Source organism: Notamacropus eugenii, chromosome 1 (genome assembly GCF_028372415.1).
Source record: "Notamacropus eugenii isolate mMacEug1 chromosome 1, mMacEug1.pri_v2, whole genome shotgun sequence".
Classification (NCBI taxonomy): Eukaryota; Metazoa; Chordata; class Mammalia; order Diprotodontia; family Macropodidae; genus Notamacropus; species Notamacropus eugenii.
The window spans coordinates 422,285,360-422,312,537 of record NC_092872.1 but is presented as its reverse complement, the minus strand read 5'-3'; the positions used below and the strand labels follow the sequence as shown (position 1 = coordinate 422,312,537).

The 27,178-nt window shown below is 39.4% G+C and overlaps 1 protein-coding gene across 5 annotated transcripts in view; it reads right to left on the bottom strand.

Annotated features, from left to right (window-relative positions):
- The window catches only part of PTPRT (protein tyrosine phosphatase receptor type T), a 1,308,680-nt gene that overhangs the window by 325,269 nt on the left and 956,233 nt on the right, over nucleotides 1-27,178 (bottom strand). For all 5 annotated transcript variants that reach the window (XM_072631465.1, XM_072631466.1, XM_072631467.1 and 2 more), the window contains one exon: nucleotides 23,388-23,497. In XM_072631465.1, the coding sequence (XP_072487566.1) occupies nucleotides 23,388-23,497 (110 nt within the window). The remainder of the gene's footprint in view (nucleotides 1-23,387; nucleotides 23,498-27,178) is intronic.

The following is a 27,178-nucleotide window of genomic DNA, read 5'->3' as shown; positions in this document are numbered from 1 at the left end:
AAATCAAACTGATTGTTGCATTTACAAAGGCCTGTCCATAGGTAAATGCATTCTGGTATGGGACTCTGGTCAATTCCTACTGTTGTCTCATTAGAGATTTCTAATGGTGGCTGGTGGTAGTGGTGTGGTGGTGGTGGCAGCTGCATATCCTTCAGGAAGTGAAATGTGTTTCAAGGCTGAAATGGATTATACTGTGAAAACAAATAGGGCCACAGGCTAAAATAAACCACTGTGCAACATAGCTTTCATTAAGAGATGGCTACCCACAAGCTGGAAGCCTTTTAGAAGAGGTCTTCCCTACTGGCATTCATTACTCACTGCTTAAAGCCAGACCATCTATTATTCCTTCTGAACTCCATGCCCCACCTTGGCCTCTAAAAGGAGGGAACTTCCATACCCAATCTGGTTATGAGAAAATTGAGGCCTACAGATCTGTCAGTCCTCTAGAAGCCTGTCTGTCCCCAAGGGAAATGACATAGATATAGCTGGAAAGGACGCTGGGGGTCACCTCATCAAACCTCTTATTTTACAGAGGAGGAGACTAAGGCCCTGAGACATACTAAGTGACATGACTAAGATCATATGGATAATAAGAGATAGAATTGGAATTTGAACTCTAGTGCTGGGTTCTTTCCACTACACCACACTATCAACAGCTTTGGAAAGAAGTAGTGAAAAGAATATAATTTCCTAGCATCTGAGTAGTAATTACACTGGAATTATTTTTAAAAAACCAACCCTGTATTATGTATTTGCATTGTATATGTCTTTATTATTGTTATTATTAAATATCCCTATCATTAAAGTTGCTAGGACAACTTTGTTTTGGATAAACAGGATGAGGAGGAAATTTAAAATCCTACTACATCAGAATCCATTGAAGGAAATGGGGATGGTTTGGGGGAAAAGAAACCTACAGGGGACAAGCTCATTGTCTTCTTGTATCTGGAGGACTGTCATACGGAAAGCAAAGCAGACTTCGTCCTCTTGGCCCTAGACAGAAGAGCTAACAGCAATGGGTAAAAGTTGTGGAGAGGTAGATTGTGACTCAGTGTCAAGGAGAACTTAACAATTAGACTGCTTGGTGCTCAGACTCCTATGAAAACGACCCATTTGATTTTCATCCAATCCTAGGGTCCATTATATTCAATAACAACAATAATAAATAAAGCACTTATATAATACTTCAAGGTCTGCAAAGCACTTTAATTAAAGTTCTGCACTTGATCCTTACAACATTCCTGTGAGTTAGCTGAAACAGTGTGAGGTCTTAAAAATGGAAGAGATTTCTCTTGGAGAACGTGGGGTGATGACGGTAGATGTCTTTAGACACCTAGAAGAGGAACTGAATTTACTCTCCTTGGCCACAGAGAAAACAGTCAATCAAAACTGCAGAGACAGATTTGGGTTCAAAGCAGGGGAAAACTTTTTGACAGCTGAAGCTGTCCCAGCATGGAGTAGGCAGTCTCAGAAGGAGGTGAGTCCCTGCTCAATGGAGATCTTTGGGCAAACATTGAATGATCACCCGTTGGTAATACTACACAGGGAATTCCTGTTCAGATCCTACCTGGACGATGTGGCCCCTGAGGTGGCTTCCAAACCTGAGATTCTGGAATTCTATAATCTTCCCATCAGCTCCTTTGGATCAGAAATGCTTTGTACTTATGGTATCTTCCTTGCTTAATGGTGACACTGCTAGTTAATAACCACTACATAGACAACAAAAAAGAAATTTTACAAAAAAAAAATGAAAACAGAAGAGTCTGTCTCCTGAAAAAAAATGTTAATTTTTTGATCTTCAGTGCTCTTTTTGCCTTTATAAATGAAATAACATAACAAAAGGAAGGAAGGAAGGAAAGAAAGGATAGAAGGAGGAAGGAAGGAGGAAGGAGAAAAGAAGGAAAGTTTTTTTGTGTATTGCCTGCTCCTTTGGAACAGGGACTCTCTTCGTGTTTGTTTTCTAATTCCCCAGAATTTAGCACACTTTACACATGATAAGTATTTAATACTTTATCACTGACTTCTTCATTAATAAATATTGATTACTGGGGCAGCTAAGTGGCATAATTGATGGAGTTGAAAATCTTGTCTCAGACACTTACCAGCAGTGTGACCCTGGGCAAGTCACTTAAGTTCTCTGGTCTTCAATTTCCTTATTTCTAAAAAGGGGATAATAATAGCACCTACCTCCTAGAGCTGTTGTGAGGATCTAAAGAGATAACACATTTCAAGGTCTTTGCAAACTTTAATGGGCTCTATAAAATGCTATTATTATTCATCAGTCTCCAGGGTCATTCTTCAAAGTACCTCCAGTGGAAGGGAGTCACCAATCTCAGAGAAGCTAGGATTCCATTAAGAAGGGGCTTGAACCTAGTGGAAGAAGATAGTCATTGGTTGATACCTCAAAGGGAGCAATGATTGATCTAAATTTTACATTTCACCAAGGACATTTTTGGTTATCTTGTATTGAATGTAAGGAAAAGAAGGGATAGTCAGGCAGGAATGAGTTGTTTGTGAAGGAAGTAAAGAGTCTATGAGGTGGGATTAGACAATGTCTGTCTCTTCTAAGAGTAAGTAGAAAAGAAATACTCACAACAAGGCTTGATATCTTAATATCAAGTGAAGTGGCCAAGTATTTCAAAGAACATGGGAAGGGTTATTAAGCATGTACAATGTATAAAGCACTATGCTAAGCAATGGAGATAAAGAAAAGGAAGACAGTCCTTTCAAGGAGCTCACATTCTAATGGAGGAGACACGCATAGAAAGTTTTGGCTGCAAGTCAGATGGAAAAGCTTTGTGGTCCGTAGGGGGCAGCAGCAAAGCAGATGGCAATGTTTCTTCTTTAGTCATTTCCACTGATAAAATGATAATCGCTTTCTGATGTTGGGCCATTTGACAGTGCCAAGGATTTTGCTGGCAAGAACTTTCTTCTCTGGGTCCTTAGTAGCTGAGTCTGTAATTGCTGCAGGAAGGTGCCAGGCTACATCTTCATCATCATCCTTCTAAAGAGGTTCACTAGGCTGGAAGCATTGCTATTTCTGAGGCATTTGGATTCTACAAAATTTTTCTAGACAATGAGAGTTAAAGAGAAGAGCACTGTGGACATGATAGCTCAGGAGAGGACCTGAAGGAGGTAGAGAAGTTGGGAGCCCCTGTGTTGTTTGGGGGTAAATCTTCTTGTTACCAAGAAAAGAAGGATTAGACTCATAGAATGAGATAATAGACTCTCTGCACTAGAGCTGACTAATAATCAGTTAAGAAACTGAGGCCCATTAAGGGGAAATGATTTCACCAAGTAGAAGTTGCTGGGAGACAGTCAGCAAAACTGACTCAGTGTTTTGGACACATTTTTTTATGCCTTGGTCAAAAGGACAAAGGGAACATCAGGATGTCTGGGTAAGTCCAGACTTCCTTGAGTAGCAAACTGGAGACATATTGCAGTTGTTAAGGAGAGGTAAAAAGAACAGAGAGTGGCTGATTCAAGGACTGGCACTTAAGGGCCCCTTACCAGGTACTTAGGTTAAGATGTTTAGTTACTACAATTGAGTAGCACTTTCCTGACCACAGAAAAGTTGAAAAACTTATGGTCCCTAGAGAACAAGGGAACTACTTGTGATTTCAGAGACAAAGGAGTAAAACTGAAGCAGGTACTCCCTTGCTATAAATCTCATGAAGGGCAGTCTTCAAGAATGGAAGTACTTCTGTTACAGCTGGATTCTACCACAATGCTTTAAGATTTACAAAATACCTTCCTCAGAACAGCTCTGTGAAGTAGGTCCTACAGGGATCATGGTCCAAAACTGTACAATCTTGGAGTGAGAAAGTAACTTCTCCAAGGTCACTTGGCTAACCCTGACAGGATTCAAACCCAGATCTTCTAATTCCAGGTCTTTCCAATATACCACACAGCCCAAGATTCTCAGAGGGACTACACAACTATTCAACTTAAGGATGATCCTACCTTTAAAGTCTTCAAGCAGAGGATAAAAATAATAACAGCTGGAATTCACATGGTACTTTAAGGTTTGCAAATTACAAATATGCATTTGATTTTATTTGCATCTTTACAACAGCCCTGGGAGGTACGTGCTATTATTATTCCCTTTCTACAGATGAGAGAATTGAGATGGATAGAGGTTAAGTGACCTGCCCAAGGCCTCACAGTCAGTAAGGAGGCAAGTTATGAAGTAAGGTCTTCCTGACTCCAAATCCAGCACTCTATCCACTGTTCCACCTCGTTCTCTCCTTGTCAGACTATAAAGAGGATTTGTTTCATACATGTGTCAGACTAAGATGGCTATTGAAGTCCTTTCCAACACTCAGATTTCCACATTCTATAATAATTAATCTGGGTTAATTATCTATAATAATTCATCTATGAAAAAGGAAACAAACTTTGACCTGGTAAGTATTTATATAATATATATTTTCAAAGACTGAGCAAGAGATATTTCCCACTTCACCATTAACCTACAGTGTGCTCTGAGGATACAACAAAAGAATACATCTTCATTCAGCATCATATTTCATGCAGCATCATATTTCATGCAATTTGTTTCCTCTAAAGTGAAAAGCCAAGTTAAATAGATCACAAGGAGGCAATAGGAGAAGGGCAGCTTTGAAGGGTCCAAGTTACATAGTCAATGTATAATACCATAATACCTGACAGATCATCTGAAGCCAAATATCCTGAAACAACAAGACACATCCTATGAAGGCATGAAAGTCCAGAAAGCCCCTCCTTTGATTCTTAGCACCTTGGACAGAGATTTAAAAAAAAAAACTTTCCGAAAGGAGGCTTAAGAAAGTTAGCCCATTAAATGCTGCAAATTCATTGCTGCACATCCCATATGGAATACAAATAAGGAAAAATGGTAAAACACAAAGGATGAAAAGAAAATACCTTGTGATGTTTAAAGAGACAGTTTGCTACTTAAATATCGCCTGTGGGCATGGCTCAGTGAAGGCCTGAGTGACTGCATGTTCTGCTGCACTTTACAAATGCCTCTAGGATGGCCATGCATCACAACAATGCCTTCCATCTTCGATCAAGGAACATAAAGAATAGGTCATACTGAGGAGTATAGAAATAACTTTTCATTTATTCCCCTTTTCTTTTGGAAAAATATTCTGCCTCACTCACATACTCCACACATACACACACACACACACACACACACACCTCTCCCTGGGGATATTTTTTTCCTTTGACATGTGTTGATCAAATGCCCAGGAGATTAATTATTTCCAGAATTCCTAGACAGATGCTTGTGACCATGCACAAGTAGTTCATTTTTCCAAAGTAATTAATATGAGGATGTCACAGGGGAGGGCAACAAGATCTACCAAAGAGAGGTCCAGAAGAATCATTCTAGCATCTCTGGGAATTGATGCACAAACTCCAAACCCAAAAACATGGCCATTCTTCAGCCCATTAGACAAGCAGAAATCTCTAAACATTTGGGAGCATCTCTCCCTTCACATATGCTGAACACGCACAAGAACGAACACACGCACAAACACGGCAGGAATGTTTTTTTATGTGGCAAACTCCTACATTTTTCTACTGCTGAAATGAATGATTAATGTTTATTGTAAAAACTATTTATTACTACAGGGACATTATTTGCTATACTTTTGGTAAGAAAAGAAGTGCTATACATCTGTTGCTTCCCACTGTCATGATGTCTGGCTAGATCAAAAAGCACCTGTGTTGTAACAGAAAAAAAAAAAAACACCCTAAGGCAAATATATTAGGTCCCTGATATTCACAAGTGGGTGACAGACAGCTATAATGGGGACTCTTAAACAAGTGTAACTTACATGCATTTATATAGAGCTTTCTCTCTTCCCAGTCTATGAGAGTCATACATCATCCTGCTTACCTTGGTGTAATACAGAGGTCCTAGAACACCTGTCAATCTCTGTCAGCCCTGAGGATCTCTGGGTAGCATCTGCATGGGGAGAGCCTCCATTTTTCATGCTTTCTGAGGGGAAATAGGCTGCCAGGTCTGGGAAGTGGGATATAGGCCAGAAATTTTTAGTCCTGGAGCCAAATATGCTGGGTTTGTTTTTTTTTTTTTTTTTTTTACTGTGAGCAAGCCACATTATGCAGGACTTTTACAATTTGTTGCTGCTGCTGTGTGGGAATGTGTTCAGATGTCATCCTGAGGCTCTATTCCAACCTTCTCCTCAGGAAATGGACCATTATTCTGGCATTGATACTGTCTGCTTGGTGAGGGGTATATTGCTTGCCTTGTTCTGACTGCCTCATCCAAACACACTGATGAAGGTTCATTTCTGAAGGAGGCATTGCCATCATAAGAAAAACATAAGCTCTGGGGTCAGAGGGTCTGTTATCAACTCCCAATTCTGCTGCTTAAGGATTGTATAAAGTTGGTTAAGTTTCTTAACACTTCTTTTTTAAAATAAATACAAAATGAGAAGATTTGACTTGATGGTCTCTAAGACCTTTTTCAACTCCAGGACTGATTCTATTGCTTTGTCCTAATTCCTACAACTGAGTTTGCCCTATAAAGGAAAGGAGGCAGGGAGAGAGACACAGACAAAAACAGAGCAGGGCTAGATACTGGAGAGAATTACAGAGAGTAGAGGGATAATATAGAAATAGGAATCTGGCTCCCTGGAGGGTGGTCTATGCCTCTGTAAAGCTCCTGTATGGAATTAGGAAGCCCTCCATGAGAGTAGGAACCATGTCTCAAGGCTGGCAGCAAATAAAGGCAGCTACAAAGAGGAAAGGGGTCCCTAAGCCAGCCTGCGAGTTGCAAGAATGTGAACTAAGAGCAGTAGGAAGGCTGAGAAGTTTCTGGACCTACCTAAACAGGTTCCTGAATCATGTTAATAATGATGATGGTGAGAGCTGACATTCATATAGCAGTTAGTATGTGCAAGGCACTATGCTAATGCTTTACAATTATTACCTCATTTGATCCTCACAAAAACCCTGTGAGGCATGTGCTATTATAATACCTGCTTTATAGATGAGGGAACTGAGGCTAACAGTAAAGTGACTTGTCCGGGGATGCACCATCAGTAAATGTCTGAGGCCCCTTTGAACTCGGGTCTTCCAGTTTCCAGGGCAAGTGTTTTGTTCTTGGACCAAGTAGAGTAGGTTCTACACTAAGCTAGAATTAGAACTGAGGAGGAGAAAGGGACAGAGTCTTGACATAAAGACACAAAAGCAAACTTTGCCCTTAACTGGTTTGGTGAGGTATATAGACTATGCTTCTCCAGTTGGTATAAAAGTCAATGTTTTATCAAGCTTGAGTTCTTCCCTCTTACAAGGAGTATCTACTCGCAGTATTCACCCCCAGGGAGGTGAGAGATTGCTGGCCTCTAGCATTCTGAGTGCTCTTCCCTTTGTGGGGGGATGTACAAGTACCCTGAACCTCAGTTCTGGGCCTCATGGACTGGTGGGTTAATTCTAGGACTTCTCAATAATCACCCTTTATTTGGCTTATGCTGCCATCCAGGTTTTCCCTGAGAACTCTGGAGCTTGTCTCCTATCTAAATCTCAGCCCTAAAAAAGGAAACAGGGTCTCAGGCTAATATGAAGCCAAGTATTAGCCAGGTTTCATTTAACCTGACACAAAAGCAAATGATTTTCTTATGTCTGCATATGTAATAAAGATAATTCCCTTTCCTTCTCCAGTGGGCCTCTGTTTTCTCCAGAGACATAATCATATTAATAATAATAACAATACTAATGACTAATATTTATATGGTGCTAAGTGACAGGCACTGTGTTTTGATCCACACACATCTCCAGATTTATAGTAAAACCCCCAACCACTCCATTGCTTAAAATAAAAAAAGAAAAGAAAAAAACTAAGAACTGGTAGTCAATCACTCTCTGGATTTAAAGAGTCCACATAACTCACAGAGCCAGTCAAGAATAAGAACTATTTTTACTTAAATTTCTACGCTGTAGCCCTGTCCCACATTGCTTCTCAGCTCCTACCTGAGAATTCCTCAGCTTGGTGCAGAAGCTCATCTGCCATTTTACTAATGTCATTTCACTAATTCCAGCTTGAGTGCCAACCAATCCCAACATGGCCTAGGAAATCACTGTTCTCTTTCTGCCTCCATTGGTCCTGGTTTCTCTTCTCTTGGGGAGCCTCATGGCTCCTTGGAAAGGCTCAGCTGATATGTCAGGTTTCTTTCAGAAAACCAAGTCCATGTTTGCATACAGTCCCTATTTCTAGGTCATTTCTTGACAGCTCTCTAGGCTTTGTGCCTCTTCCTGTGTGTCCCCTTTTAAGGGTCAGGACCAAGGTTTATGAACTAGCAGTGCATCAGTCATTAATCATCAGTCACTAATCAACCATCATCAATATGTTGTCAAAGGGGCAACAAGGACTCAAGACCAGGAAGGAACTCATATGTTATCAAGGGGATATCATCAATGGAAGAAAAGGGTCGTTTTAATGTAGCAACAAAGCCTGACTCAAATCCACTACATTGCTATTACATATACACAAATGGCTATGCAGCTTACATTTACTTAAGAGGAATAGTTTGAAGATTGTTGAGATTATACATGCAAAGGATTTTGACAGCACAAATTAAGATGCCACAAGAAAACAAATTTTTATAGTGTTATTTTAATGATGATGGTGATTACAGCAGTTCACATTGATACGGAACTTTAAGAGTTACAAAGAATTTCTTTTTCACCTTTAGACATCAAATGTATTTATTTACAATTTATATTATTATTTCACAACATGGCTATGAAATTTCTTGCCTATTCATTTCATAAAATTGATCTACCCCATTAATATCATTATTTTTTGGACAAATATTGAGCCAGCCACTGTTGGGGCAAGCTACAAAGGAATAATAGCTGTCCTCAAGGTTTGGGACTGGCTGGGTGTTAAGGCCATATACAATTCTTCAGGATCCTCTGGATCTTAGGATCATATACCTAGGGAAAAAGATCATTTAGTTTACCCCCTGATTTTACAGATGAGGAGCTCCAGGCCCAGGGAAGGTGGATAATTTACTATCAGAGGGAGGATTTGAATCCAAGTCATAAACATTCAGTCCATAAGCATCAAACACTATATGTGAACCCAAATTTCCCTGACTCCAAACCATGTATTATATTTATTACTCTATGAGTTTTGCCATGGCTTTGCTCATTCCTTTTCAATCCCTAAATCTTTTTTTTTTAACCACATGGAGTCACTATTTATTCTTAGATTCCATTCCTCTTACTGTTAGACTGTTCAAGAATGTACATGAAGTCAATAAGATAATGGAATATTGCTATGCCGTAAGGAACAACAAACAGGAAGAATTCAGAGAAGCACAAGACAAGAGTCTCCTATCTGGTCTCCCTGCCTCAAGTCTCAGCCCACTCCATCTTCCACACACTTGGCAAAGTGGGATTCCTTGAGTAAAATCCAACCATATTTATCTGACCATGTCCTGTTCCCTTACTTAGTAAAACCTAGTGAATCCCCCTAGGATCAAACATAAATGCCTCTGTTTAGCATTTAAAGCTCTTCACAATATGATCCCATCTTACCTTACAGTCTTATAATCCCCAAGTCCCCTTCATTCACTCGAAGGTTCAGCCAAACTGGTTTTGTTGATATTGTTTACAGGTAAACACTTCGTCTCCCATTTTGTGTCTTTTCCCTGCCTGCCTCCCATAGTTGGACGGCACCCTCTTTTCATAACTGCCTTTTGGAACCTCATATTTCCTTTAAGACTCAGCTTAAGCACCAGCTTGTTCATGAAGCCTCATCTGATTCCCATCATTGCTACTGCCTTGTAGGTGTAATATATCTATACCTATATCTATATGTATAGTTATACTTATATCTATACCTATATCTTTATCTATATGTATATGTGCTTGCTGCCTGCCTCCCATTAGAATGTAAACCTCATGAAGTCAGGGACGATTTGCCACTCCGTAATCCCAGCATGGAACACAGAGACTAGTAGGCATAGCATAGTAGATACTGAATAAATGCTTCAGTTGATTGATTGACCCCAATACTGGAATACAAAATGAAGAAAACAGAGGCTAAAGAACAATCATCACGATGGCTACTGCAATGGAAATGAAGTCAAGAGGAAGAAACAACAGAACACTGGACAAAGCAAACCGTTGGTGCTAGTACTGCATTATCAAGGTTAGAAAATCATGTCCTTCCTTTTTCTCAATCTCTAATCTAACTTTTTTCTTCTTCTGGAGAGGTAATGAATTTTGGAATAGCATTTGAGTGATAACCACAGAGTATGTGTTGTTTTAAAACAAAGTATATAAATAAATTACAAAGAAAGTCACCATGTTCTGAGTTCCCCATGTACCCCAAATTCCTATGGATTCCATGTTAATCGATAGAAGTAAAATATGCCCAATTTACCCAGTCTAAACCATAGTTTTTCCTTCCTTCTCATTTCTTGAAAGGCTGAGTCATGCGCTAATTTGCATTTTATTTTTTTGATTCTTCATCCGAGTAGATAGTTCTTTCCTATTCTCTCTTCATTAATGTTTTAACGTTTTACCACCCTCATTTCCAATGCTGCAGTCCTCCATTCTCCTCAAAGCAAGTGTTCCTGTCCCACTTGGAGCATACTAGGATTGCATCCTGACTCTTGAGGTCTGTGCATTTTCCCAGTCTGAACCCAACCATCTGCATCCAGGAAAACATTGACAAGTTTCAAATCCATTGTATTTTTAAAATACATCTTGCGAGCAGGAACTAGGTAGCCTGAGCTTTATTTCAGATGTGGCTGTGTTTTATTTAACACCGAATGCCAGGCTCTGAGAATAGCTTGCAGGAGAAATGTCAATCAACTCTCCAGCATGATCAAGGCACCCATTCCCCAGCTCATTAGAGTCTTCTCATTCTGTTTAAGCTGTTCACATTTATACGGTGTAATTAGGAACTTAGCGATTCTGACTGCTAAACAGAAAAGCTCACTGGGTACATTCATATGCCTGAATTTTAAATATGCTTACTCCCTGTTAACCCAGTTCCTTAGGTAAATTCTGCTGGCTGAATTCCTGCACCCTGAGCCAGGAGACTGAGGAACAGAGAAGCAGAACAACTAATTGCATCGAAACATACATTGATTATTGTTTTTCATGACCCGTTAAGTGCTTGTCGCCAAACGATTATGCCAGTTTTAGACAACTGATTTGTGGTTGGCTTCCCATATTGACCCTAATCAGGCTCTGAAGTACCATCTGTAATTTTGATGGTCTCCATTTCATGGTGAGCTAGAGTTCTGCAGGTGTCCCTAAATGAGAGAAGGGAAAACACCACAACCTTAATAACATGTATACAAACCTCTTTTCTAGCTTGAGTATCACAAGGGGCATTTCAGCCAAGTTGAATTTTAGGTTTTGTAAAATCTTGCAAAAAATATGATTTTAGTTTATCCCAATGACTCTTGGGGCCAAGTATCTTTCATCTAGCCAGAAATACAAATGGAAAAGGAGGAGGGGGAAATGGAAGAAGAATTACCTACTACGTGCCAGATACTATGATAAGCATTTTACAAATTCTATCCTTTTAACAACCCTGGGAGGCAGGTGCTATTCTTATCTCCAATTTTACAAATGGAGAAACTGAGGCAGACAGTGATTAAGTGACTTGTCCAAGATCACATAGTTAAGAAGTGTCTAAATTCTGATTTGAATTCAGGCCTTCCTGACTCCAGGCCCAGCACTCTATCCATCACACCATCTAGGTGCATTTACAAGAACATTCATTCCATTGGTCATCAGCACCTTGGGCATAACAGGTACACAATTATAGAATTTAAATCAAAACCAGTGGAGACCACAAAGGGAATGAAGTCACAGTGTCCCGGTATTGATGAAGATCTACCTACTCATCTAACCTTCCAATTCCTGCAAGAAATTTCCTTTCAATATCCCTTACGGGGCCTCAAACATTCCCTGCTTGGGCATTTCTAATGGTAGGGAGCTCACTACTCTTTGGAATAATCTATTCCAGAGATGAACAGAATGGAAATGGGTCCACATCCCAGTTCTGCTACTGACTAGCTGTGTGATTTAGCCAAGTCTCTGCCTCCTTCTTGGCCTCAGTTTTCTTCTCTGAAAAATGAGGGAGGGGTTGGATCAATTTTTTCTCCAGGTCCTTTTTTAAGCTCTAATTCCTATGTTCTTAGACTGAACTCTATAGCCAGGGATTAAGGGACAGTTTTTTAAAAATTTCTTCAATGAAAGAAAGGAAATGGGCATTGATTAAGTACTACTATGTGCCAGGCACTCTGCTAAGTGCTTTACAAACATTATCTCATTTGATAATAAGAAGAGGGAGTAGTAAGAGGGACAGATTAATAAAAATACTTGTTATTTGAAAAATAGAAAATGATAAAGTATATAAAAATAAATACTAAAATCCTATAATTGATAGGAATGTCTTCTTTCTATTGAACTAAAATATGCCTTCCTATAAATTCTCTGATCTGGTGTGAGTTTAGTCCTTTGGAGGCATGGAGACAAAAGGCTAATCTCAACTTCTAAAGTAATCACTTCATAAAGTGGATTACATTTTCGTTTATTCATTCATTCTTCATTTTTAGCATCATTATTCTTTTGGTGATATTGTATGAGCAAAATATTGGCGTATTGTATGTATGGAATATATCTATGACAAATTAAAATGGAGGGAATTCTCTACTTATCTCTCTGTCTCTTGTTTCTCTGTCTCTGCCTATCTCTGTTTCTCTGTCTCTTTCTCTCCCTCTTTTACCTTAGTTTTTCTGGTTGCCCTGGGATGCTGTTGACTCAGAGAGAGTTTACTGAGGCTTCTCTTTTACATGAACTGCTGTTGAGTCACATCTGCCCCATATTGTGTTTGTACTGACTAGTACTCCTTAGATCCTCTCCCTAGAGGGTCTCACATTGTCAGATTGTGAAGTATATGCCTGTCAGCCCATGATAATTGACAAGGAACACTGGGGGAGAGAATCAATTTGAACCCATCTTGAACACAAGTAGCAATAAAACAGGGCATGCTAGGCACTCTGGGACAGGCTCATTCCACTACATTAGCACGTACTTTACTTTATGGTGATTTGATATTCCTAATAATGTCAATATTATTTCATTCCTGGGTTGTTTTTAGAATAGGCAGCAAAGTTACAAAGCTGGTAAAATGTCTCTCCTGTGTATCTCTTTGGGCATTGCTTTTGCTGCTAGGTGTTTGGAATGTATACATATTCATGCATATATATATATATATATATGCATGAATATGTATACACACACACGTGTATATGTATATGTATGAATATATTGATGTATAATATATAGTATATATTATTTACACACATATACATATATTCACATTATATATACCCATATATATTATTTGTATATATACACATATGTGCATATATGTGTGTACATATATACATGTGTATATATCCATGTATATCTTTACACACTTAGTGGTATTTTAGGCTTAACTAGATGTGAGAGGCCATTTCTAGAGATCATCAAATGACACCATGTAAACATGTGTTGTCCTCATCTTTAATCCATAAAATGGGAGTAATAATCCCGTCTCTGGTCTTTGGTTTATACATCTGCATAATGAGCATGTTGGAATAGATTATCCTAATGATACCTCCCAGCTTTAATAACCTATAATTCTCTGCTGCTAAATCCTTCACAATCTGACTCCTGTCTTCCTGTCCAAGCTTATTACACATGGCTTTCCTGCATATCCCCTTTGTTGCTCCTAAATGAGCACACTTGCTGTTCCTAGTGCACAACATTTGGTTTCTCTCCTCTCTACCTTTTCTCAGACTGGTGCCCATGCCAAGAATGCATTTCCTTCTCACCCCTACCTCTTGGAAGGTCCAGCTCCCTTCAACAACTCAGGTAACACCTACTTCATGAAGCCTTCCTCAATTCCCTGTTCCCAACTCTTACTGCTCTGCTCCTCCCCCACCCCAATCACTTTCTAATTAGTATACACACACACACACATATATGTATATATATATATACATATATATGTACATATATTTTGTGATGAGTAGTCTTCTCTATTTAAATGAAAGCTTCTTTGGTTTTGTCTTTATATCCCTAGCCTGGCACATAGTAGGCACTCTAATAATTACTAATTGATTGTCAATCTCATAGGGCTGTGTGATGACCAAATGAAATTATATATGAGAAAATGCTTTTAAAATTATATACATTTTGATATAAATATAAGGCTATTTATTATTATTATTACCTTGTATTTAGAAAGCACATTATAATTTTCAGAGTATTTACATGCAAGGAATTAATAGGATAATTTTTATAAAAAATATCAAGCCTACCATTCATCCAGTGGCTGTTTTTTTGGTCAACAAAAATTGAATGTCTTCACTAGAGATTTATGTTCAAAGACAAACTTTTGGAGGAGTGAGTAAATGGCTTTTTGTTTCTTCCCTTTCCTAAAATAAGGATGTGTGCTCCATCCTATGTTACAGGTGCTGCCTGTATTTGCAGACCCTGATGGAATTTTTTCTTTATAAAAAAAAAAATCTGAGGATCTCAGAATTGAAAGAGACCTCAGAGATCACCTGACTCCAGCCTTACCTGGAGTGTAAATCTCCCCTAATCATAACCAATAAGGGCTTAGCTGGCTCTGTTTGAGAATGTCCAGAGATGAGAGAGCTCTGTGACTTCTGAGGCAGCCCATTCTATTGCTGGACAGCTCTCACTGCAAAAAAAAAAAAAAAAATCTTCCTTAAACTAGGGGCCCCAGATCTGCCTTCTGTTACCCATGGTTTTCCCCCATAATAGCCTTTTAACTATTTGAAAACAAGGATATCTCCCTTGTCTTTTCTTAAGTCTCCTTTTCATGGGTTGCTCCCCCATGCCTGAAATACTCTTCTTTTTCATCTCTACCTCTCAGTTTCCCTGGGTTTCTTCAAGACTCGATTCATCTCCTACCTTCTTCAGGATGGCATCCCTGATCCCCAGCCTCCAAGCTACAAATGCTTTCTCCTTCAAAATTTTGCTGTGTTGTTCACTCATTTAGTTGTGTCTGACTCTTTATGACCCCGTGAACCATACTCTCCATCGGGCATCTTAGCAAAGATACTAGGATACTTCCTTCTCCAGTGGATTAAGCAACAAAGGTTAAGTGACTTGCCCAGGGTCACACAATTAGTATGTGTCTGAGGCTGGATTTGAACTCAGGTCTTCCTGACTCCAGGATTAGCTCTCTATTCACTGAGCTACCTAGCTGCCTCTCCTTTCATATTACCTTCTACGTACGCTGTAAATACCTCATATGTACCAAGTCATTTACATGTCATTTACCATTAGAATGTTTGTTACTTGAGAATAAGAACTGATTTTTTTTTCTTTTGGGGGCGCAGTCCTTTATTTGTATCTCCAATGATTAGTACAAAGCCTGGAACATAGTAAATGCTTAATAACTGCATGTTGACTGACTGACTCCTCTCTAAGAAAAAATATCCCCTTTGGTATGATCCTGTTTACTCCTTACATCTTTCTTGAGACTACTGTATATCTTGGCTTTCTTTTCTTCCTTGGCTATGTGCTATTTTACCTCAACACACTAGACATAAAGCATTGGCTACTGATCCCAGTTTTTAATATTTGCTTTGCTTTGATTCTGTGTTCGGCCTTACCCGGTCACCCCTCTCCTGTTGCCATCTGCACCCCTGAATCAGGTCCATGCTATTATACCAGGGTACAATTATGCTGGCAAAAAGCTGTGCAGCTGTCAGGGAGCTCTTCCAGGGGACTTGGGCCCCTATTGACTTATAAACAATTTTACCCATTTCATTCTACTTCATTCCACAGAATCTCTGAGTTAGAAGAGAGCCTCGAGATTGCCTATCTTGAACCCTCTACTCCTGAGCAAGAAAACCCATCTTCAGTATTCCTGAGAGGTGGTCCTCTGGCCACTGCTGAAAGACCACTCAAATAAGAAAGCTATTGTCACAAAACTGGTATTAGTCCTATGCCCTGGACCACCCTGTGTTTCCTCCTTCAAACTCAGAAAACTACATTTTCTAGTACCAATTCTGACTTTGCATCTAGGGAGGGAGTTTCTAGCACCCAGCTGTCTTATACACAGCCTGAACTTATAGGATCTTAGGACAGAAAGATGGACAAGACATTAGAGACCTTCTAGTTAAATCCCCTTATCTTACCAATGAAAATAATAATTTGTATTTAGAAAGAACTTTAAGTTTTGCAAAGCACTTTAAAAGTATCTCATTTTATCTTCACAACAACCCTCAGAGGTGCTATTATTATTTCCATTTTATAGATGAGGCAACTGAGGCAAGCAGAAGTTAAGTGACTTGCCCAGGGTCCCATAAATATCAAGCATCTGAGGCTGAATTTAAACTTAGGTCTTGCTGAATCAAGGTCAAGCACTTTATTAACTATACCACTTAGCCACCAAATGAAAATGAAGCCCAGAGAGATTAAGTCACTTGCCCCAAATCACAAAGATCAAAGTTCCAACTCAGATTCTCTGACTACAAATCCAGGATCTTTCTACTACCCCATCTTGCCTCTTTCAATTCCCTCCATGGTATAATGGTATTCTGGACTCTGAATACAGCTAAGTTCAAATCTCAGGGCAACCTTCATGTAACCTCATTGTAAACAATTACTTGACAGCAGCGATGTGGCAAAGAAAAAAGAAACCTGGCCCTGGAGTCAGAGCTGGATTTAAACCCTGCCCCAGATACCACTTACGTGACTTTGATCAGGTAAGTTTCTGGGTATCTACTTTCTTATTTATAAAATAAGGGGGTTGAACTAACTGGCCTCTCTGGATACTTTCTGCTCTACATCAATGGTCCTCAGATCAGGACTCATCCCACGGCTTGCCAGCTTCATCTTCAGAACTAATAAGGTTTATCTACCCAGTCCTACACACACTTGGAAAAATCATCCTCATACAGGATTAATTCTCTCCTCTCTTTTCTCACTCTTTTCAAGCTCCCTTAATAAAACATCCCTAAATTTTCCCTGGATCATGTTTACTCTGCTTCTCTCTCATATACACAGTGAATTGCTACTCCGTCTCGATGCCAAGTCAGTGATTCAAGTGACCACAACAGGTCACTATCATCCAAGTTCCTCCAAAGTCTGGCTCCAGCCTACCTCTGTAATCTTAGGCCATGCTACTCCTCTATAAGAATCCTCTAGTTAGGCTTATCACTTGTTCTCCGAACATGGGATGTATGTCATTCGCAGCCCCTACGCCTCCTCAAGTCACTCTCTCCAGCTCCATAACCAGATACCAGCCCTGAGACAACTCTGTAAAGGCTATTAGAGAAGCTTAGAAAATAGCAGACCCCATCTACTCCTTTTGACAATCACTTCCCCATTCCAACACCCTTTTTCACATCTTCTTCTTTTGAACACATAACACCTTCAGCTCCTGACAGACACCATCTCCCTGAGCACCCTCTTCCACTTTTAGAAAGCTTTAATTGATAGGAAGTTTATCTTTACACTGAGCTGAAAGTTAACTGCACTCATGACTGTTAGTTTTTTACCCTTCGGAGTAAAGTAGACCAAGTCAAATTTCTAATTCCCAAGTTGACCTTGCAAGTACTTGACTTCCTCTAAATCTTCTCTAATCAAGATTAAATATCCTATTTCTTTAGTTCATCTTCCTAGGGTCCAATTTCTGGTCCTCTCCATAGATGTGCCTGTAGTAGCAGAGGTTAAGTAGGCATAGATTCCTATGATCTTCTCATGATCCTGGTCACTCTGTTCCTCTGTCCTCACTCAAGTATATCAGTGTTCTTCCTAAAATGTGGCACCTAGCACTGAACACAATTCTCTAGACAGGATCAGACCAAAGCATCAGAGAACAGAACTGCCTCTTCCTTTGTTTCAGGATAATATGCCCCTGCTAATACAACCCAAGATTGAATTAGCTTTTTGTTTTCTGATACCATTTATGATCCCAGTCATACATTTAGGTATGGTAGTGATCTACAAAGTCATCTAGTTCAAGCCCCTCAATTTTCAGAAAGGAAACTGAGATTGTGAGGAAAGTTAATTGAGTGCCCAAGGTTACATAGGTGAAGTGGCAGGATTTGACTTTCAACCCATGATCTCTGACTGACTCTAGCACTCTTTTCTCTGCACTACATATATTATAATCCTGACTCATTCAGAGCTTATAAATTTGCTAAATCCCAAATACTTTTCATTTGAATGGATGTCTAACTATACCTCGACCATTCTGTTTTTGTGCAACTGGTTTTTCTTGAAATAAGTGTAGTATCTGAAATTTGTCCTTATTACATTCCATGTTATTTTATCAGGCCCATTGATCTAGGCTCTCATGATCTTTTTGGACCCCATGTCTATGGTGAAGGCATTGGTTATACCTTCCATAATTATATTATCTATAAACTTGGTAAATACATAACACACGCTTTCACTGATGTTATTATGATAATGTCGAACGGCACAAAGTTCAGGATACGTCTCTGGGGCATTCCAGTAGAGACCTCTTTTCAAGCTATTGTTGATCCATTAATAATTTTTGGTTTTTTTGCTACAGTCTACCTTAACTATACTATCATCTAGCCAAAATCTGTCCATCTTGTCCATAAGTGCCTCTTTAGAGACTTTTTCTCTTTCATCACATGGCCTCTATATTTATCTACTTACTTATCTTTGGTCTCTTTCAATGGTACCTTCCAGATAAATTCAGCAAAAACATTTATCAATTGCTGATGTACAGAGTCCTTTGAAATATGATAAACTCATAGTTTCTGTTCATCACTTCTAGCAAAATCATCTTTATGCAGATTTTTTAGCATGAAGTTCACAAAACCCAAAAATCTTTTTCACATGAACTGCTTTTCAGCCATGTATCCCTCATATTGTACATGTGAAGAGGATTTTTTGAACCCAAGATGAAGTTTTTACATTTAATAACATAAAATTTTATCTTATTATATTCAGTCTTGTGGCCCATCCTTTCAAAAACTTTGAGAATTCTTTCATAAAATGTATTATTTATCCTCTTCTTATTTCCTCTCTGGGTGCCATTCTTGACTATCTGGAGCTCTTTTTCTACTATGTCCTAGCAGCCTTTTCACCCTGGAAGATTCCTACAGCCTCCTTCTCTAACTGGTCAGTTCCTGCTGGATCTTCTGTTTGAAGGAAAAGTTTAAGCTAGACATGTTCACTTCTTCATTCCTCTCCAGGAACATAATAATTGATTAATAATTGTATCTTGACTTGACTTATATATAGGTTATCTGAATACCTGAAAAGCGCATCATCTATTAATTAGGCAACTCTTTTATGAAGGCCTTAAGTAATAAGCTTAGATCCTGGAGGCCCTCCACACACACTTTCTTTCGAGGATGAGTCAAACCATGATGACTATTCTTTGGGTACATATAATAAACCACTTCCAAATCTACCTTAATGCACTGCCATCTGACCAATATCTCTCCATTTTGACCAGAAGAATTTCACATTATTGCTATTCAGCTGTTTCTCAGTCATGTCTGACCCCATTTGGGGTTTTCTTGGTAGAAATACTGGAGTGGTTTGCCTTTTTCTTTCTCCAGCTCATTTCACAGATGGAGAAACTGAGGCAAACAGGTTTAAGTGGCTTGCTCATGGTCACACAACTACTAAGTTTCTGAGGGCATATTTGAACTCAGGTCTTCCTGACTCTAGACTGGTGGTCTATTCACCAAGCTGCCCCCAGTGGTCTCTAGTATATTACAGATACAATATGGCTTCTGTTTTTGCTCCATTTATCTTCTTCACCATGTTCTCTTGCCCAAGTTCTTGGATTTCTTCACACTGATATATCTTCTTCATGATGCAACTATACATCCCATTTTTATCTATCCTGATTCTCCTGAATAAGGTAGATGGTCTTCTAGCACCATATTCCAGTTATGAGTCTCATCTTACCAGGCCTCAGTGTTATGTATAAGATCAAAGTTATCTTCCTTCTTTAGGATCTTTCATTCACCTTGTTTGTTACCTAGCTTTTATGCATTTTTGTGAATATCTCTAAGGCTGTTCACTGGTCTTTTTTTAAATTTCTGCCTCTTTTCTTTGGTTTTGCTGCTTGGGTATTTCCAGGTGTCTCTCCTGCTATTCTTTCTATACTATTGCGACTGTTTACAGAGTGTAGCTTGATGCAGTGACAGTTTTCTTCCTTCTCTTTCCTTTTTAGTTAAAAGGCTCTTTTGATGAGATTTGGCTAGACTACAAGCAAACACACTCTTACCAGCTCTTGGTAGGTGCACTCCATCTCTGGCCAGGAGTATGTCATTGTTATATATTTTATGATGTGATCCAAAAGTCTAAATCCTCTTCTCAGAAACCAACTTCTAAAATGACTGTTCACTTCCCATGTCTGTCTTTGTCTTCTGAAGCCTTTGCTTTTAATCAGCAGCAGTGATAAAAACAACACCTGTGTTCTCAAGATCCTTAGTTTCTTGCACAAGCCTTTATTGTTTTTAGCAATTCTGTTTCAATTCTTTCTGGCAATATCATGTCTGCTAAGGTAAATCACTAGGTACAGGTAACACACATCCAGTTAACTTTCCTTCTCATAATGCATGAGGGACAACGTAGTATAATAGAGACTGCCTTCAAAACCAGGAAAATCTGGGTTCAAGCCCTTCCTCTGACACAATGGTTGGGTAACCTTGAGCAGGTGACTAAATCTCTTAGTGCTCAGGCAACTCTAGAAATATAAGTTGCAAACATGGTGCTGGCCAGCATTGGTAGAGCGAGTTGCCTCATACAAAAATATCCCTATATCAGGGAAATTACAGGGCTAGGATTTGAACTCTGGTTTTCCCAACTCCAGGTCTAGTGAGCTATTTACTGTGCTCCCAAGATCACCATATTTTAGTTCACTGAAACTGCCAGTTCTATGCTGCTACCTCAGGGAAACTGAGTTCAAACCAGAACCTGAATCATAACATATGTGACATCAGGTTCCTAATGGACAGACATTCTCTAGGGGCTAAACTGAAGCGACCAAGACAAACTCACTTGTAACAGAAGCCTCTTTGGAATATCAAGCTCCCAGATGTGTGAAGTTGCTGCATTAATCCCACTGCACCTTTCAGATGCTGACAATCTGTGCTTGGGATATTGGCAGACCTCATGCTTGGTTTGAAAATGAAAGACTTCTAACACCAGCTCCTTTGCAAGTTTCTCTCTCATATGCAAAAAATTTTCTACCCAGGTAAGAGTCAAGTTTTAACAAATGAGTGCTAGCTCATCCTCGGCTAGGAACAAGACTGTTCTCACACCATGTTCTTGAACTCATCTTGTGCTCTATTCAGCCTGGACTGCTCACTGTTTCACGGAAACAGGCTCTCCTACCTTCATGCCATTATTTTCACCATTACTCATGTCTGGAATGTCCTCCCTTCCTTGCCTTCCCATTTCTGCTTGTTGAAACCCTACCACTCCATAATTCTATGTCCTATTTAAATGTCACTTCTCCGTAGGAGCATGAAGTCTTCTATCACCTCTCCCCCCAACAGCTGGAAATGAATTTTCCTTCCATGGATGTCTTACAGTGTTTTGTTTGTTCCTTTTTTCATGTACTTACCATAGTCTATTTTGGCTTGTGCTGTAATTATTTTGTGTATCTATCTTACTATAATTGTTGTGATATCCTATATCACATATTATAAGCTTCTTGAGGACCGGGGACATTTCGTATTAATTTTTGTATCTTCCTCAGCATTTGCCATCATAGGCACTTAATTAACATTTTACTGAATTTAATTTAAATAGTCTCAATTGCACCTTGACTGTAGCAAGGTAATCCTTTTATATTCCCTCATTGACTTACTATTCCACTTTTTGGCTTTTTCAAACCTTTTGATCTTCACTCAAATCTCACATGATTCCTTTTTCTCCCCACCCTTTCAGCCTTACGTTTCACTGAGAAAAAAAAAACCAAACAAACCAGAGTTGGGTGAGAGTTTCCTCTTCTCCTCTCTTCCTCATCTCACTTCCCTTAGATGCTTTCTGTCACCATTTCCTTCACTCCTCCAACTTATCCCATTCCAACCTGTTTTCTCCAGTAGATTGCCTTCTTTGTCATCCCTACTCTTTCATTGTCTCTTCTGTTTGTTTGCTGCCCTAATTCCTACAAGCATGCCCATATTTCCCCAACCCTCAAAAATTTCCCACTTGTTCTATCCATGCTCACTAGATACTGTCTTATATTTCTCCCCTATTTTATGGCTAGACTTGGGAAGACTGATTTATAACTGATGCCTCCACTCCCTTTTCCTCTCACTCTCTTCGAAACTCTGCTGTCCAGCTTCCCACCTCATTGTTCAACTGAAATTGCTCTCTCCAAAGTTGCCAATGATCTAAATTGCCAATTGTCAAGTCTAATGGTCTTTAAAGAAATCTTCATTCTTCTTGACCTCTCTGCAGCCTTTGAGAATATCATTCTCTTCTCCCTCTTCAAAACAGAACTCATTATCTTCTCCTTCAACCTCTCTGCTCTTGTACTACTTTTAAGTATACCAGTATTCTTCCAGTTACCCAAGCTTGCAAATAAGACACTGCACTCAACTTCTCCTTCTGCCTCACTACGAACCCCCACCCCCACCTAGTCATCCAATACATTGCCAAGCCATTTAGCTTTTTATTTTTGTAAAATCTTTCACATAGGCCCCCTTCTCTTCTCTGACACTTCTACCACTCTGATTCAGGCCTCTTATTGTGGAACGATGGTAGGACTGCAGAGTCGGAGAATCTCCTCTCATTTCCAATTTGCCATTTCTCTCTGTCTGTACTGAGATAAGCTCTTTCATTGCAGGAGAGAACAATTATAATCCTGGCAATTTTCTGAGGGAATAAGCATTGGAAGCTAATTGTAAAAATCTAATTTGTTTAATTTCATTTATTAAAATGTGGTTTTTGAGACATCCCTTGACACATGTTTAGATTTCACAACCTTCCCCTCAGCCACACAAGATGCCCTCTCCTCCCGCCCCCTTTATTGGCTGAGGCAGTTCAGGACTGACCTAAGGGCAGCAAGGCCATCCTAGGAGTGAGGGAGCTCCCCCCAGTCTCCTGACGGGTGTCTTGGGCAGTCAAAGGGAAACTTGAGAGTATTTCTGACTAACCCAAACTCTCCGCCTGTCATGTCCTTCAGAGCTCTGTTCATCCTCAGTCACAAGGATGTTTTCAGGATGACACATTGATTCTTTGGAACACATACTGTCCGGATTCTCAAAGTAGTGTCCATCACATGATGCCTGGAAAGCCAGTGCTAAGACACCCCCATGGAAAAATTCCTTCAAGGGGCTCTTTACTGCCTGGGCATGTCTTACCTCATAGAGTGTGATCAGGCCATTGGTCTCATTGGGAGGTTTCCACTGGACATAGATCTTCTCCTCAAAAGGCCCTCCTTGGATGGATTCAAGTGGAACAGCTCCAGGAACTATGGAATGTGGAGAAGGTAGGAGTCAAAGCAATGCTTATCCTCCAAAATGTCAATGCCCCTCCCTTCTCTTAATAACTCCATTGGAATCTAAGACTAATATGGACCCCTATTACTTTCCAGCTATTTAGAGTAATAAGGAAGCTAGTTTGCAGAGTAGATAGAGTTCTGGATTAGTGTTTGACTTCAGACATTTGCTAGCTGTGTGACTTCTGGCAAGTCTCTTAATCACTAAAATTCTCACTTTTCTCATGTGGAAAATGGGAATGATAATAACATCAATCTCATAGGGTTATGAAAATTAGATGAAATGATATATGTAGAGTGTTTTGCAGCTGTGTATTATTAAATGATTATGATGATGATGTTTTAGGTGAAAGGAAAGGTAGCATTGATACCTCCTCATCCTTTAATCTATAGTTTCTGAGATAGTTCAGTGTAGTAGAGTGAATGGTAGCAGGGTAGAGAATAAAAGCACTAGACCTGGTGTCAGGACAATTGGCTTTGAATTCCCAATGTAAAACTTTCTCGTTGTATGTTCTTAGGAAAGTCACCTTCCGTTACTGAGCTTCACTGTCCTAATCTGAAAAATGGGGATGAAAATGTTCATACTACCTACCTTGCTAGATTATCATGATAAATGCATTATAGGAATATGAGCAGTGATCACTATATGTTTGCAAGGTGCAGCAGATCAGAAAGACAACTTTCTGTGGCTCAAAGACCACATTGGACCATTGCTATCTCCAATGAAACTGGGCTTGGAGGAAATCCTGTGAGGAGGAAATGTAGCGCTGTCCTCAAATTCTGTACAAACCAAGGCATTATAAGGAATATGTAGAGAAATAATGTGAAAGAAGTCAGTGTGGTACAATGAAAAGAACACTGACCCCCTGAGTTCATGACACCTGAGTTCAAATCTCTCTTGACATTACCTATGTGACATTTGGCAGGTAAATTCAACTCTCTGGACCTCAGTTTCCTCATGTATAAGATAAAGTGTCTCTTCAACTTCTGGATCTACAATTCTGCTTTCTTTGACTAGGGTACACAGAACAGAAGCTGGCATGAAGTTAATCCTAGAACATTCCAAAGTAACCCTGAGTCCTTTTGTGCTGTCTGATATAGGGGACATTCAATGGAGAGAAGGATGCATGAAGAAATAAGGAATTAAGTTCCTGGGTACCCTGAGTAATTCTTTTTCCATTTCGGGAGCAGTTCACAAAATGATATGCCTTCCTCCCCTCCTCACTCTCCCCTCTCTTCTTCATATTGGTTTAGATTTATCTGCTATCACAGGTTCTCATGATAAAGAACTGAAAGAATAAGAAATCATTTAATCTACCATCTCTCATTTTATAGGGAAGGGAAATGAGGACCAGAGAGAAGGAGAAATGCTTACTCAGGGTCACACAGGCAAGTAGCAGAGCCAATATCCATGCCTCCCACCCTGATCCCCTCCCCCAGTTTTCTGACTCTAAATCTACCAAAGTTCTTTTCATTATAGAATACTTTCTCAGAGTATACCATGTGGTCATGCGACTCTCAGCTTCTAGGTTTGGTTTTTGGCATCCAAATTCTGGTGAGATCTGATCTACCTCACTAGAATCTCAATCTAAGTAAATCCTTTAGGCTATCTATGTGTGATTGGAGGTGTGTGGGGGCAGAGGGCATATTTCCATGCCAAACACACCTATAGCTATGAGAAGAGTGAATACAGTATTCTCACTAAATCTCAAAACTGTCAGACCTATTCCAATCCAGTCTCCATACTTAAAGCCTGAGTGGCATTTTAAAGATAAATTTTATATAACAGGAATAAAATTTATGGCCATGCCTGCCAAGCTAAGGCACCTGTCCTTTATCCCATAAGTAGCAGGGAGCAACTGAAGGTTTTTGAGTAAGGGAGTAACATTTTCAGATCCATGCGTTATGAAGACTGATTGGCAGTTATGTGAAGAATGGATTAGCAGAGGGAGACAATGGAGGCAGGTGAACCAGTGAGGGAACTATTAGATTAGGTGAGGTCGAAGGTGCTGAAAGTCTGAACCAGACTGGTGGTTATAGGAGGATGACAAAAAAAAGATGGTATAGGACATACTATGGAGGACAAGTTAATCAGATTTAATAACTGAATGAATATTGGGGAATAAAGGGGAAGGTATTAAATGAGGGATTCTCAATTCCTACAAAGCTGTTTTACTTAGGATTCGTGTTTGTACAGAGCTCAGCTATATCCCCAAAGCATCCTATATTTATTATGTCTTATGCATTTTATGTATCCTTTTTAAGGTAAATATAATTTATAACTCAAGAAATGCTCAGTTGTCATTTGGGGGTTCAGTTTTATTTACAGGGCCTATTGCCAACTGCAGAAGGCTGCAAGAATTTTCAGGGGATTGGTTTCAAAGGGGGTATTGGAGAATTTTCTTCTCTGCTCCTTTTCCTAGTACGTAGAAGCACCACTGATAAGACACTTGATTTTGTACAGTTTGCTGCATATCCCTCTTTAATCTTTGCTTACTTGGACTTTTTTTGTCCATAGTCTCTTGTCCCTTAGTTGACCTGGAAGTCCTATTTTTAAGATCATTTGTCATGATTTATATTCTAGATTACATGGATTTCTTCATCATAATATAGTACAAGGATCAGAGGATTTTGCTGGGATTGGACATTAAATATAAAATTCTGGAGCTGGAAGGTACATTAAAGTATAGAATGATAGATGTGTTAGATTCCTTAGACTATAGAATGGCTCACTTGGAATGGGTCATAGGACATAGAATCTAGGATCTGGAAGGGCCATTAAAACATGGAAAGTTAGAGCTGGGAGAAACCTTAGCACTCATTTAGCCCAATCCTCTTATTTTACAGAAGAGGAATCAACAGTCCCGAGAGCCTATGGGAGTTACCGAAAGTCATGCAACTTGGTCATATCAGGGTCAGATTTTGAACCCAGGTCTCCTAGGAACAAACTTAGTGATCTTTTCTACTGTATCATCCTTGCCTTTCCCAAGGACTGGCCATTTTAAAAAAAAGTTTCTAATTTTCCTCCTATTGAGGCCTGGAAGCATGTGCCCCTTGGCTCTCTCTCCCCATCAGCCTAGATATTCAGTGAAAAGTCTGCAATAAATACTTGCTTTATTTCTGCCTTGAGTTATAGCTCTAAATCTCTAACTCCCCACTAGACATTACCTGAACATTCTCTTGGCACCTCAAACTTAATGGGTCTCCCAAGAGACCTTCATGATCATCTCTTCAATACTAAATCTTTCCCATTTTCTTATTTACATACTTATTCTTTTTGATCAAATCAAGTCCTGTCAACAAGCATTTATTAGGCACCTATTCTGTCAGGAACTGTGCTAAGAGCTAAGGCCACCGTTGTCTCAGCTACCAGGATCAAAATCTTAAAGATATCTTTGGTTCTTTCCCCTCCTTTGCGTCCATATGCAAGCAATTGCCAAGACCTGTTAACCCAACTTTCACAATATTTCTTGTGTCATCTCTCCTCTGTCACAGTCTATCACTTTGATCACCTGCCATATACCAGAAGCGTCAAACTTGCCAATGGAAGCAAATGAAAACATAATTGGGAAATGTTTAACAAAATAAATAAAAAGACAATACGACAGATAATATTATTTTGTGATTTTCTAATATGTGGCCCATACATTTCTA